Source organism: Ictidomys tridecemlineatus, chromosome 9 (assembly GCF_052094955.1).
Source record: "Ictidomys tridecemlineatus isolate mIctTri1 chromosome 9, mIctTri1.hap1, whole genome shotgun sequence".
NCBI lineage: Eukaryota > Metazoa > Chordata > Mammalia > Rodentia > Sciuridae > Ictidomys > Ictidomys tridecemlineatus.
The window spans coordinates 4,362,575-4,376,928 of record NC_135485.1 but is presented as its reverse complement, the minus strand read 5'-3'; the positions used below and the strand labels follow the sequence as shown (position 1 = coordinate 4,376,928).

Below are 14,354 nucleotides of genomic sequence, written 5' to 3'. Positions count from 1 at the left end.
GACAGAAGGAGCTGCGGCTGGTGACAGGAGACAGGGCTCCACCTGGGCTCCACCTGACTGTGTGACCTGGGCCAATGTCCTAACTCCCCGATGCCTTAACGTGGTAGGCAGCAGCAGCCTCTAAAGATGTCTGCTCTCTGCTCCTGGGAGCCTGTGCACACGGAGAAAGGATCTGAAGGGGGGATTCTGGATCTCCACCAAGTGACGACACAGGGACCTCTGAGAGGGAGGCAGGAAGCTCACGGCAGAGGAAGAGAGGGAGGAGAGACAGAGCGACCCGCCAGGAGGGTGAGAGGAGCCAGGGATGGGGAAGGCAAGGCCCCTGGAGGCTGGGGACGAACCCGTGCCGCCCCCCTCCAACTCCCCGACCTCCAGAGCTGTGTTGTTTCAAGCCACAGAGGAAGAGCAGCCCCCCAGGCTCTTGTGGCAGCAGTGGGGGTGGGATGCCCCCTGCTCCATCTGTGAGATGCACCACCCTGCCCTCCTCCGGGCAGCTCTGGGACTTGATGGACGCCCACCCAGAGCAGCGCGTGCTGTGCCCCAAGCTCTCAGCAACATGAGCTGGGGTTCTCCTTGTGCCCAGCACCAGCTGGGCATGCGGTCTGGTCCCACCAAGGGTCTGGACTGCCACCGCCCATTCTGAGGAGCCTCTGCGCCAGGCCCGCCCCGTCCCTTCCACAGCTAAGCTGTCAAATGCAGAAATAACTGTCTATTCTGAGGACGCACAGAGGGTTGTTTCCATGGCTACCCTGTCACATCGCCTAGCAGACAAAAGACCCTGGTTTCTAGTGCAGAGAGAAGCTGGAGCCATGTACCAAGCGCCCTCCCACCTTGATGTGGAGGGTCTAGGAAGCTACTGTGCTTCTCGGACCTTCGGTTTCCTCATCTGTCCATCGCAGAAATAAACATCCACATGTGGTCCAGGACTCGGGTCACAGTGTGAATGAAAATCGCAGGTTTGTCCTGCTAGGAAGTGATGACAGGAGCATGCCTCCCTGAGGGCTCGCTCCCACGCTGAGTTTTGAGCAGTAAGTGGACAATCAGATACAAGTGGGAGTCAGGAACTAGTCCATCTCCAGGTCTAAAAACGTTAGCTAAAGTAACAATCGTTTGTGTTCTGATCAGAAACAGCCACCACCACCTGCCAATCAGGAATCAGCTGCCTGCTTAGTTCCCTGCCTCAGGACCACGCAGCCCTCACCCGGCATTTACAGCAAACTAAACCGAGCCAAGGAGAGCCAGCCGAGAAGGCGTCCAGAGCAGGAACCATCCTGTCACCAGATCTGAAGAGAAAGCTCCCGGGGCTGAGGCTGTGGCCAGAGGTAGAGGCTGCCTGGCATGCCCAGGCCCTGGTCCATCCCAGCATGCAAAGAGAGAGAGAGAGTGAGCTATTCCATATGCAGGCTATTGAGAATAAAAAATCCTGGAAAATTTTAAAATACAGAATTAACTGTAATAGAAAATCTGCATAAACCACATAAACCACTAATCAAAAGGAAATAGACCTTTTTTTTAAAAAAAAATTATTCTCAAAAAAGACATGAGAGCCAGCCAGATGCAGCGGCCCACATCTGTAATCCCAGTGGCTCCAGAGGCTGCGGCAGGAGGATCGAGAGTTCAAAGCCAGCCTCAGCAACGTGAACTGCTAAGCAACTCAGTGAGACCCTGTCTCTGAATAAAATACAAAACAGGGCTGGGATGGGGCTCAGTGGTCAAGGGCCCCTGAGTTCAATCCCTGGATAGGCTCATACGTGAGCTTCACGAAGATGCCAGGGGCAGGTTTACTCCACCAAGTTCCAGAAAGAGGAAGACAGAGCTACCCAGTTCGCTGTAGGAAATCAACTAACCTTAACAAAACTGGGCAAAGAATAGGGAAAGAAAATTAAAGGCCAACTTCACCTAGGAGCATGCACAGAAGTCTATGTAAAACCAGCGATGCACACATGGCCGCCTGTCCACAGGCCAGGGAGGGGCCTGGACACCAGGATGCTCCCAGGAAGTCATGGGCAGCCAGAAAACAGGCCACAGGGATGTCTCCGGAGGCACCTGGCCACATGTCACCAAGCACCATGCCAAACAATGTTCCGGAAGACCCACATCACTCCCTGAACACCTCGACTTTGGAACCTAGTGCATTATGGGGAGGGGTCTTCCAGGGCCCCAAAGCAATGCTCCCTGCAGCGCTGGAGGATGGGGCGAAAATTAAAATTGGATTGAGTCATGGAAAATAAAGCTCCGTGCCTCCTACTCTCAGGTTTGCCTGTGACTCAGACAAGGCTGGCTCACCACCAGGAGCGCAGCGGTCACGTGGCCGGAATCCATGCTTCTAGCCCAGCTCAGGAAGCACACAGGTGCTCCCACACACCAGGGGGACCAGGGTGACACGGGCTGCAGAAGCCTAGGGGCTCTGATTTCTACCCCCCCACACACGACAATGGAGCAGCACAGCACCAAGAGTCTCTGTGCCCCTCTGTGTCCCCTTCCCACCCATGTTTGCTGATTCAAGGTTTGAACCTGTTAAACACAAACAGAGAGAAAAACAGGAACAGCGTGTCAGCTGCTCTGGGTGGCCAGCGGCCTGTCCTGGCCCCGTCCTTTCCAGGGCTCCCTTGCTTCCCTCTTTGGCCAAGCACTCGTTGCTCTTTTGTCCCCCTCTTAACCTCCTCACAGGAGCATTTCCACGTCATTTAAAAATCCTCAAGGGACCAAGCAGTGCTCCATGATGCAGGCATCGACGTCACCGGGTCGCCCTTTGCTGTCCTGGACACGGGTGTCTCAGCTCCTGTCCTGTAGGAAGGATGTGCCCCGGAGCCTCGGTTTCCCTCCACGGGTTCCGAGAGAGTCAGGGCCTGGACCCGTCCATTCCTGTCTTACTCTGTACCCTCTGAGCCAGCCCTGCCCAGGTGACACCTGACCTGTGGCAAGGAGGCCGTGTCACACTCCAACCTGCGCGCAGAAGAGAATGAGCTTGTGTTGCTCTGTGGTTGTCCCCTGTGGCACAAGCTGTTCCCTGTGGTTGTCCCCTGTGGCACAGCAGGGGACAGCTCCATTCTGGGCCTGGTTGTGGGCCAGCACTGCCCACACTCCTCAGGTGGCCTCTGGCCTCCCCTCGCCCTGTCCACACACTGATACCTCAAAGGCCTAGGCCTCTCTCTGGCCTCCAGGCCTCCACGTCTGGCTGCCTGCTGGACCGTGCTCCCGGGAGCCTCGTGTGTAGATGTCCCACTCACAGGTGGCCTGCCACTTCTCCAGGCCAACCCCCCCTCACCACCGCTTGAGCCTGGGAGTCCCAGGCCTGCCGCAGCCCATCTCACTTGGAGCACACTTGACCTCTCACCTTTGGCCTGACCTGCGGGCAGTGGCCTGAGCCACCTGCCCCTGCTCTACTCTGATTTGCCTCCTGTCCTGGCCCCCTGCCTCTGCCCCACGCAGCCCTGCTCTGGACCACCTTCTCCCCACTCCCGCGGCTCACTCCCGGGGGTGTGTTTTGCCATACCCTCGCTGGCTTCTGTCCCTGAACTTGACACTGTGGCCTAAGTACGTGTTCACTGTCTCCCCAACTCTGAAGCAAGCCCCTGGCGGGAACCAGCGCCTGCTAAATGCTCCTGACGTGCAGCATGGAGTGTGGGCAGGCCTGGAGGAGAGTGGTGGTGGCCAGGAGCAAGGGACAAGCTCAGGGAGGGAGAGGGGACAGGAGGCGTCAGCGCCTGAGCCTGAGTCCCCAGGGTGGGAACAGGATCCATGCTGACTGCCCATGACACGTGCACCCAGGGGAGAGTGTCACCCACTCTCCACCAGCCACCGACTGGCCTCACTCACTCAGGAGGCGTCTCTTTCCAGACACTGTTAATAGGCACTGGGGACGGATGGGGAGGTGGACCAGAGGGACCTGGGAGAGCAGGGGTGCAGCCTGCAACTCCACAGGAAGGGAGCCTGATCCTGCCCCCAGGGGCCTCTGGAGAGCATGTAGCAACTGGGGCCACAGCCAGCACCAGGCAGCCCAGCCATGCTCAGCTGAGCCATGCTCAGTTGTGGGGGCCAGGCTCAGCCGAGTGTTCAGAAGGCGGGCTGTGGTGGCTGTCTTGCTGAGGGCTTGTTCCCCTGGGCCTCCAGGGCACCCTCTGGGGGGCTCCAGGATGAACGGGCCACACATTCCACACCCAGAGGGGCTCGGGCTGCAGGGGACGAGGGAGCAGCCCCCAGGGAGCTCTGCGAGGGAGGAGGATGCGGCCTGGGATGGGCAGAGCAGGCTCCTGGCCCCCGAGGAGGTGACATTAGAGCAGCACCTCCTTCACTTCTGCGTCTCCTGGCCCTGGCTCTAGAGTCCCAGACCCTGGAAGCTGGGCGGCTCCTGGGCAGCAGGACCAGCAGAACAGCCCGGCCCACGCCGGCCGCCCCCAGCTCCAGGACAGGCCGTGCAGCTCCCCCCCCCCCAGGCCGCCTCTGCAGGGCCTGGGGTGGCACTTACGCTTGGAGTGCTTGTCACACAGGGCCGCCGCCCGCATGTCGCAGAGCCGCAGGGAGCCCTTGCTGCTGCTGTAGACGAAGAGGTTGCAGTGGTGGGGGTGGAACTCCGAGGCCGTGATCACCTCCGTGAGGTCCTCCATGTTGGCCGGCTTGATGTCCACGATGTCTGGGGGCAAGGTCAAGGAAGGCCAGCAACGGCACCCTGGCTGCTCCCCTTTCCCTGCCCCCAAGGCCCCCAGAACCAGGCTGTGCACCTCTGTTCCCAGGACCCCTGGATAACACCGCAGCAGAGAGGCCCCTGAGCCACAGAGCTGCGTGGGGCAGTGCCTGCTGCCCCCTTTCATGCGGTGTCCACTGACCTTGCAAAGCTGGACCCACTGCCTCCCTCCCACCCTGAGCCCTCTCCCCAGTGGCTCCCAGCCCCTATCAGTGTTGAGCAGAAGGAGATTTTGTTGTGCACCTACTACATACTCATCAGGAACGCTCTTGGTGAAGGATTCAACATCTCTGTCACTCTGTGTCTGAAACCAAGCCTGTGAGCCTCTGTCCCCTCCTCCAGCTCCTTTCCCCTCTGCCCACGGCATCGGGGTCTCCTGTGGGGAAAGGGCCTCCCTCCTTTTTGGGCCAGCTCCAACTTGTGCCTATGTGCAGGCTGGGGAGTCGCAGGCCCCAAAGCCTGGGTCTCTCAGTGGCCCAGGACAGTGGCTGTCACAGCCAGAGCACTTGAGGAGAATCTTGCTCTTGCAAAGGATGCTGGGCGCAGTGGACGCTGTAAGGAACTCTGTGAGCAGGCTTGGTCTCCACGGGCACAACAAGGTCATGGCCAGGACCTGGGAGTCCTCTGAGCAGGGCCCTGGAGCCAGTGGGCAGTGCTGCCCTCTGAAGCCAAAGCCAGTGCCTCTGGGCAGCATGTGTCCTACAGGCCGTGGGCATCCCACTGGGTCGGGGCCACCAGGTCCCTGAACCCACAGGTCCTGCTGCCTCCCTCTTCATGGAAGCCATTGGGTATGTGACGGAGCTAATGAATGAGAAGGGATGCCATCCCTGCTGAATTTCATTTAGTCACCCCAGGATGGGCCTGACAGTGGGCTCCTGGTCAGGGAGGTGCCACGGCAGAAGCCCCAGGGCCCAGCAAGGGCAGCCTCCACACGCCCGCACGACCACGCGTGTGTAAGCCACAGCAACCACCTGGACGGCTGTAGCTTTGGGCAACCAGGTCAGAAGCCAGAGGCCCTGGGCTGGGCATCAGGGCCTGTCTCTGGAGCAGGGAGACCTCTGCCCTGCAGCCTGTCTCCATGTCTGCAGAACGAGGGGTGGGCATGAGCAGGGAACGCCCTTTCCTCTAGAGGATGGCCCCGGCCCCTCCTCAGCTCCTGAGCGGCTGTGTGAACCCACGTGTGGGGCCCTGCTGTCCAAGGCCCGCCTCAGGATGGGCCTCCCTTGGGAAGGGGCATAATCAGGTGCATTGAGGGCCCCTCCGCTTTCCGCCTGATTCCGCTCCAGCTGTCCAGGGGGCTCTGGCTAACTCCCCATCACTCTTTGGCAGCTAAGAATCATATTCCCTACAAGAAAAGTTGTGGGGCACAGGAAGATTCAGGAGAGAGGAGCAGGTCACACAGACAGGACGAGGACAGTGGGTAAAGTCCCCTCCTCGACTGAGCAATTATTTTCTCCAGAGCCCTGGGCTGAGGATGGCCCCCCAAAAGGTGTCCATAACCCCCAGAGAGTGTGAGAGTCATCTTATTTGGAAAGGGGGTCTTTGCAGATGCAATTCAAGATCTCGAGATGAGATCACCTTGAATTACCCAGGTGGGCCCTAAATCCAACACGAGCGTCCTCATGAGACACAGAGGACAGTCACCAGAGGGGGAGGCCCTGCCAAGATGAGCCAGGGTCCAGTGACGCAGCTCCAAGGAGCTGGGAGAGATGAGGACGGGTGTCGCGTGCAGCCCTGGAGGGTGGGTGCACCCCCTGCCCTCAGAATGAGGCCTCGTCACCCTGAGGTTGGTGGATGTGTGGGTACCCTGGTTGTTCAGCCCAGCCTGTGGACCCTAAGTTGCAGCTAAGAGAATCAGTGAAGCTCAGAAATGGGGTGCACTCCACCCAGGAGTGAAGTTCCTGGCTCTCCTGCAAGGACACGGGGCGCCTGGTCACACGGCCTTCTACGGGTTTGCAGAGACCTTTATAGACGCCCTCTGTCTCCTGCTGTCAGGGGCTCTGCATTATCAGAAGACCCAGCCAGGGTCACACCAGCATGGAGGGCATCATGAGGGCTGGTGACGTGGGAGAGGGGTCCCCACATCCCTGGCTCTCAGTCCTCTAGCCTTGGCACGCTCTCCACTCCATGGGTGAATCTGCCAACAGTCAGTGGGGTGAGGCCGTGAGATGGGGAAAGCTCCCCGGTTGGTTCTGGTGAAGAGCTAAGTGAGAATGGTGAGGACGTCACCCGTGCAGGCCAGGGCAGGGCGGCCATTCCAGTCACGCCCAGTGGGCCTCGGCGGAGATGCCAGGAGGGCTGGCCTGAGACACAGCGAGCGAATGCCACCCACCTGAGTAGAGAAGCTGGCCTTCTCTGCAGGAAGGGCTGCCCTCTCCCATCCACTCAGCAGGAGACGGAGGCACTGGGTGGGCAGCACCATGCCCAGAACCTCTGTGAGGCAGAGGCAGGGCTAGCAGGGCTGGGCTGGCCTGGAGCAGGCGTGGGTCCGCCCCGTGGCAGCCCTCCCTGTGGTCGGTGCCCCAGGGCCCCGATGCTGGGTCTCGCTGGACTGGCTGGGGCCCTCAGCAAGGCAGGACTGAGTGCAGACAGACATTGGACGGGAGGAAATCTGTGGCCTCTGGCTCCACTGATCAAGGGAGCAACGCGTGGCCATCCAGGTGCCTTGGCAGGAACCTGTTCTGCCGCCAAGGAAGCAGCACGCAAGGTCTGCTCTCAGCACCGGAGACTGTTACCATGGCAACCAAGCAGCTGCAGGGAGGGAAGGAGCATCCTGCCCAGGGCCAGGCCACAGAAAGCCTCCCCCGCTGGCCTATCAGGGACACTGGGAGCGCAGGAGACAGTCCTGGGAAAACTGCTTTCCTCAGCAAATCTCCAAAAGATGGCCTGGCCTCAATCGTGCGCTGAGCACTCAGGCCACCTCACGTCCACCCTGCCGGGCTCCCGCTGCCACAGCAAAATGCCACAGACAGCGGCTTGGACAGCAGACACTTGGCTCTCCTAGTCAAGGAGCCCAGAAGCTCAAGATCAAGGTCAGCAGGGCTGGACCTCCCGAGGCCCGTCTCCTGGGCATGAGGGTGCCCATCTCCCTGCACTGTGCTCTCACATCCCGGTGCCTGTGTGTCCTGATTTCTTGTTTTTAGAAGGACACCAGCAGTACTGGGGAGGGCCCACTCCACCCCATGGTCTGACCTTCACCCAGTCACTCCCTAAAGGCCTAGTCCCCAAACAGTCTCATCCTAAGGTCCTGGGCTGTGATTGGTGTTTGCCTGGTGTGTAACAGCCTCGGAGTCAGAGTCCAGACACCACCTAACAGCTGTGCGGCCTCTCAGAAGCCCAGCCTCTCTGCACCAGCCTCTTGTCCCTGGGTGGGGTGACAATGGCTCTCCAGGGCTGTAATGAGGTCTCATGAGATGACACACATGGGAAGGTTTGCACTTGGCTAAAGTTAAACCAGAATCGCGACCCAGAGTCCTTCACTCCCTCTGGGGACAAACAGAAACAAAACAAAACAAAAACTAAGTGAAGTCGCAAAGGATAGATACTCCAGCCCTGGAGGACCAGGGTAGGTGCAGAGCTGGACCTCTGGGTTCTAAGAGCTGGGAGGGCAAGCCCACACTGGGCCCAGCAGGCCTCTGTCCAGAGGAGAGAAGAGGGTGATGGGGGGAATCTGGGCAAGGGGGCAGCTTAGCAGATGCCCAGGGTGAGGGAGGGTGAGGTACAAGGTGGCCCTGGAGCAAGGCTGGGGGTGGCAGGATCCATCACAAGAGCAGCAGGCTGGGCTCTGGCCTGGGCTCCGGCCTGGGGTCACAGGGACTTCAGTGGGGAGCCTGAGATACTCCGAGGCCTGTCAGGAGGGATGGGACTCAGGACAGGGCCACTGGTCCCTTCTCCCAAGTCCTCGCCCTCAGCCACATGCTTCACAAAGCCTCTCCTCTCTCCTGGGTGGCACATTCTCCTTAGGAGCCAAAGCAGGAGCCAGGAGACACTGCCCCAGCTGCGGAGCTGGATGGGCAGCTGGAGGGACCTGGGGCCCTGAGAGGCCTTGGCAGGCGCCCACCTCTGTGAGCTCAGCTCCACCTCTGCCAAGTGGGGGGGAAGGTCGCGCCCCTCTGACTCGCTGTCAGAGGTCACTGGATGGAGCTGCACGAGCTGTGCTCAGCCTCTGAGTCACCCCAGTGGCCGCCATGGGGTGATGTCATTGTGAAGGAGAGGCCAAGTGGCATGACAGCTGGGTGCTAGGGCTCCACGTGTAGGCAGCCCCGGGAGAGCCCCTGCCATCTCCCTGCAGTGACTCGGGACAGGTCTCCTAACCTGTGTGCTCAGCCATAGAGTTGCTGGGAGATTGCCTAAGGCACCAGGTGCCCTGTGTTCAGAACACCGGTGCTCAGGGCTGACAGAGGGCAGGTCAGGGGGGTCAGCACCACGGACAGCGGCACTGAGCAGAAGCCCTGGGCCTGCTCAGGGCCCCAGCACAGTGTGCCATCATGGTGTGCCATCAGCTGCCTTTCTGGGAAGAAGGGAGGCAGGTTTTGTTGTGTTTGTCGACATGGGTAGAGGACACTATCACCATGGCCCAGCTCATACCGAAGCTGGACACAGGGGGAGGAGGGGGACTACCGCTCCTGTAAGCAGGCAGGGGCCAGGTCGGCTGAGAGACAACTTCAGGTGCCAGTCCAACCACACCCCACACAAGGGGACATGGGCCCAGTGGGGAGATAGCCTTCCAGGCCACCGGGCGGCAGATTCAGCAAGGCTGAGTCCAGGGGCCAGGGGCAGGTGGGACTGAGCCAGGGAGTGGGCCAGCACAGGGGCACTCTGAGCCGGAGGAAGGGGCAGAGCTCTGTCAACGCTGCTAAAAGTCTCTGGAGGGCTCCCAACAGTGAGCTCTGACTCACAGTTTTTAACTGCCACCCCTGTCACTGCTGTAGGGGACACGGGAAGCACAGCTAATGACAGCACCGACGCTGCCTTCAATAAGCGCCAGGCTACTAGAGAGACTCATGAGCCACATCCCAACACCCCGTCCAGGACAGCAGCAACAGGGGGTCGTCTTCTCACATTCTGGGCTCAGGGGTCCATGTGGACGGTCAGACCACGGAGGCATCACAAAGAGGGGCTGAGGCTGAACCTCGGTGGGTCCTAAACTGAGAAGAGAGGCCACTAGGTCCAGCCAAGGTGAGGGCCGGCAGTGGCCTGGACCCAGTCAGAGGGAGAGGCAGCTGGGCTCTGCAGCACTCCAAAGCCAGGGCAACAGCCTCACCAGGCTTGCCTAGTTCAGGATCTGTCTTCCTACTCAACTATAAACCCCTCGAGGGCAGTACTGGGGGCCCCACTCAAAAGACGTCTCTGTGCAAGTCATGAAAAGATACCTTTTCTATACAGATTTTTAAAAAAATTTTCTTCCCCAGATGCCTGGCTTGGATTTCTGTCCTCACTCACCACCTCCTTTCTTGCAGTAGACAACCTATAGTACTTGAAAGCCCTGGCAGAAGCCCTGCTTGTATCCCTAGCACCTAGTACAGTACTCAGAAAGGAGAAGTCGAGCTGGAACAAGCACCCGAGGTGCAGATGCATGGCCTCTGCTTGATACTATCAGCTCTCCTATCCAACAGTGGTGGAGAGAGCCCTTGAGAATGGGTGCACCGTGGCTGCCTTCTCTTCCTGGCACTGTGGGCAGGATGAAAAGGTGCCCACAAGTGACCCGACAGTGCGTTGCAGACTGGTGAGGGCCATTCTGCCCTCACGACCCCTGGCAGGCATCCCAGGTTGGACGGAGAACATCAAGGCCCTGGCTGAGCGGCTGGCCAGGTGAGGGAGCAGAGGGGGCAGGTTGGCGCTCCAGCATCCTTGACCCAGCACAGGGGGAGGGTCCTTCCTTTGTTCCCTGCGCAGAAAGATGGTGAAGCCTGCAGACCTGTGTGCGCTGACCGGGGTCCTGAACCTCCCACCGCTCAGCTCCCTGCCCGGCTCTGGGAACCCGCTCCATGAATGAGAATCAGAAATCTGTTCCCATCGGAGGCTGGCGCAGCGCCCCTTCCAGCGTGAGGAATTGCTCAGGGGAGAAAAAATCAATTGAACTGTCTTTAAAATCCTCCGGGTGCTAAAAATAAAGCAGAGGTCCTCAGCTGCAGCCTCCTGGGCCATTTGTTACCTCTGAGGTGCATGGAACTCTGCAAGAATCGCCCAGTGCGGTCAGCCGTCTCAAGACATCGGTATTAAAGGACGCGAGGGGCTGTTTCAACAGAGGCTGAGCTGGCACCGGACCACCAGAGACGAGGGGTTTTACGAGGACCGGCCTTAAATACGGAAGGGCTACTGTTCAGGGGGGAAACACCCCAGCCGGTTGCCGGCCTGGTCAGTTACCAGGCCCCTTGTGTGAATGAGTGCTCCACCCCTCACAGGTATCCTCAGGAGAGGGAAAGTTCCCCACGTTGCCTTGTGGAAGTTGATGGTCCAGGAGGGCCAGCAGTGGGCCTGAGCCCGGGCCTGCCAGGCCCCAGGGCCCAGGCTGCTCCTCGGGCTCTCAGCGCCTGGGTCTGGGCCCCCTGGACCTCACATTGATGAGGGGTGGTGATGTCCTTAGGTTCTGTGGGGATGGTGAGCTTCTCACCCCAAGTCCAGCCTGACTACCTACAGCCATGCAGAAGCACCTACTGTGTGCAGCCCCACAGGAGTGCAGGGATTGTGCTCACCTGGGCTCCTGATCCCAACCTTCTGCCGGAAATGGGGGAGGCGGTCATATCCCCAGAAAACCCAGTGCAGCCGGAGAGAGGCCAGGAGCCTGGCCAGCATGAGAGGGCACATGGCGAGGACAGGCAGACGATGGCAGAGTGATAGGGTTGGGAGCAGATGCTTGGAGCAAGTGGGAGTCAGCTGGGCCCTGAGAGGGAGATGGGCTGGTCAGGGGGGTCAGCAGTACACAGCCCACGCTGACCAGAAGAGGAGAAAGGGCAAGTCTGATGTGCCAGAATGCGAAAGGTGAGGCCATAGGCCTGGTCACCAGAGAGCTGGCCGTGGCTGAGGGTGCCCAGGGCCCCTCATGGCTGTGCAGGTGGACAGGCTGCCATGGCCTGGGGTGGGGATGGAAAGGCTTGGCACGCTTTCCACCTCGTGAAAAGCTTTCATGTGAGCTTTGGTGCCGACTGGGCCATGTGTGCCAGGTAGCAGGGGAAGTGGGGAGGGGGACTGTTTGGAGATGGGGACGAACAGGGAACTTCCAGGGGACCGCAAGGACTGCACAGAGCCCTCAGGACAAGCAGGCTCCCGGGCAATGGTCGCAGGAACAGGCCCCTGGTGCAGACCGGGCCTGCCCTTCACTCTGCCCCAGGCCCCAGCCCTGGCTTCTCTTCTCAGGACCAGTCAGGACTGTCGTCACCCAGCATCCAGAACCCGCCAGGTGGGCTCTGCCAAGGGCATCACAGTCGCTGGCAGCAGCTTCCCAGCTGGGTGTGGTCGCCCCTGCCCTCTGGGCTCCTCCCACGTGCCTCCTCCTCCACAGGACGCGCCGCTCCTCACCACCAGAGCCGCAGCAGCACCTGCAACCCAGGCCACGGCACCTTCCCTGCTGTGGGAGGCCGGCTCCCCGTGCGGGGTCTCTCAGCTCTGGGTGCCCGTCACTCCATGGCCAAGCACCAGCAGGCCACGGAAAGGAAACTGTGGCTGCCTAGAGGACTCTGGCCAGGGGAGGCCCCCATGTGTCTCTGCAGACCGCACTCCACGCCGTCCACACGCCCGCGTTCTGCCGGCCAGGCTGCCTGGAGCCCGGCAGTCAGTGTTTTCACCTCCTCTGTTGCTAAGAGCCAGAGCACCTGTATTTTCATCAGCTGACAATTTTCACAAAGTTAGAGGCTACACCAGGTTTTGCAGAGCTATATGACAGAATACGCAGCCAGGGAGGTCCCCGGGCTCCCAGGGGACCAGTAATCCAACGACACTGCCCCGTTTCAGGATCCCTGGCCTGGCTCAGGTTCCAGCCACTAATCATCCTTCTTCCCCTGCACCCCACCAGCTCCAGGGCTGCCCTTTCCCTGGGCAAAACCACAACTGACTCACTATGCCCCTCCCTGACACCCACAGCCAGCAGACAGCATGGCTGGGAAGGTGCTCACTGCTGTGCCAGCTGGGCACATCGGTCACCAGATCACACACTGGACACCTCACCCGTCCACTCCTGGAGGGCAGGATCCTCTCCACCCCCAGCATCAAGCACGGTTCCTGGCACACCGAGGTGCTCAATAAATACCTGCTGGTGGGTGGCATTCCCTGCAGCATGCAGAGAGCACCATCTGTGTGCTCGCAGTGTGGCAGGAGCCCAGGCTGACTGCAGTGCCCAGGGAGAACGCCACAGCTCTGCGGAGGATCAACCCTCTCACAACCAACCATTCTAATGTCCTGGGGCCACTTGGGTCCCAAACCTGTGAAGCCTACATTCTTACTGTCTGGGAACCTCACCTGCCCATGGCCACGCCCAGCTGTCCCCTCTCCCCTGCATCTCCTTGGCTCCCAGGCTGTGTGTGCAATCCCACCCACCACCACACACAGCCTCACGGCCCCTGCAAAGCTCGCTGGCGACGCTCCCCAGCTTCCAGTGTGCCCACAGCTTCTCAGACCTGAAGCCATGGAGGCAGACAGCAGCTGCGTGTCACAGGTTCACATGCCGTCATGCTGCACATCCCGAGGCTCTGAATCCACAAACTCAACCATGTGCCGCAGAAAATACTCAAAAGAAAGTTGCATCCACTGAACACGTGGGTTATTTTTCCCGGTCATTGTTCCCTGCATGACACAGTGTCACGACTCTTTCCACAGCACTGTCAGTGCAAGAGGCCTAGAGACAGTGTGAAGCACACAGCAAGATGTGCAGAGGCGATATGCAAACACCACGCCACTGTATACCAGGGCCACTGTATACTCGGCCATTCTGACACCAGCGTCCCGGGGGAGGGTTTGGGACCCCATGATGAAGAGGGGGACTTCTGGTCCCTGATCTCTGTCTCTGCCACTCCAGCACTGCCTCTCTCCTTCCACCAGGAGAATCAGCCACAGGCCCAACATTTACGGAGCTCGGTGCAGCCCCGCAGCCCACAGCCCCCGCAGCCCACAGCCCCCGCAGCCCACAGCCCCCGTGGGTGTTTAGCTGAAGTTGGGAATTATTAAAGCTGAACTGAACTTACAAAGTGGCTCCTCAGTTTCCTGGTCACACTGTAGGACTCGACAGGCACAGGTGGCCGCAGCTGGCCCCCTGAGTGCAGACAGAGCTCTCCCAGGCGGGGCGAGGACGGCTCCGTCTCCGTTGTTTCAAGTGCAGATGTTATGAATGACTTCACAGCACGGACCCATGTCCTTCCTATTTACGGCATGCAATGTACCACGAATATTTTATTTTCACTTACAACATGAAGCTAATTTCCTCTCAAAAAATAGTTATTTAGGCAAAACTAAAGAAAACTGACTTAAAAGAAAATTAATAAAACTTAGAAAAAAGTGGGAAGAGTAAATGAACAGGCGGCTGCAGACATGGCAGGTACCCAAGGGGCCTGCGAGTGACGCCGGTCAGGAGAGGCACGCCTCACAGCCTGTCCGGCCTGCCCGACTGCTGTGGGGCCACCTCTGCCCTGCTCCCCGTCAAGCCCCTCGCCCGCCGGCACTCTGCTGCCTGGAGCCCAGG

General features: G+C 59.7%; 1 protein-coding gene across 2 annotated transcripts in view; it reads right to left on the bottom strand.

The window, feature by feature from the left end:
• Ppp2r2c (protein phosphatase 2 regulatory subunit Bgamma) overlaps positions 1-14,354 on the bottom strand; it is a 97,695-nt gene that overhangs the window by 8,625 nt on the left and 74,716 nt on the right. For both annotated transcript variants that reach the window (XM_005318980.5, XM_021722119.3), the window contains exon 6: positions 4,469-4,633. In XM_005318980.5, coding sequence (XP_005319037.1) covers positions 4,469-4,633 — 165 coding nt within the window. The remainder of the gene's footprint in view (positions 1-4,468; positions 4,634-14,354) is intronic.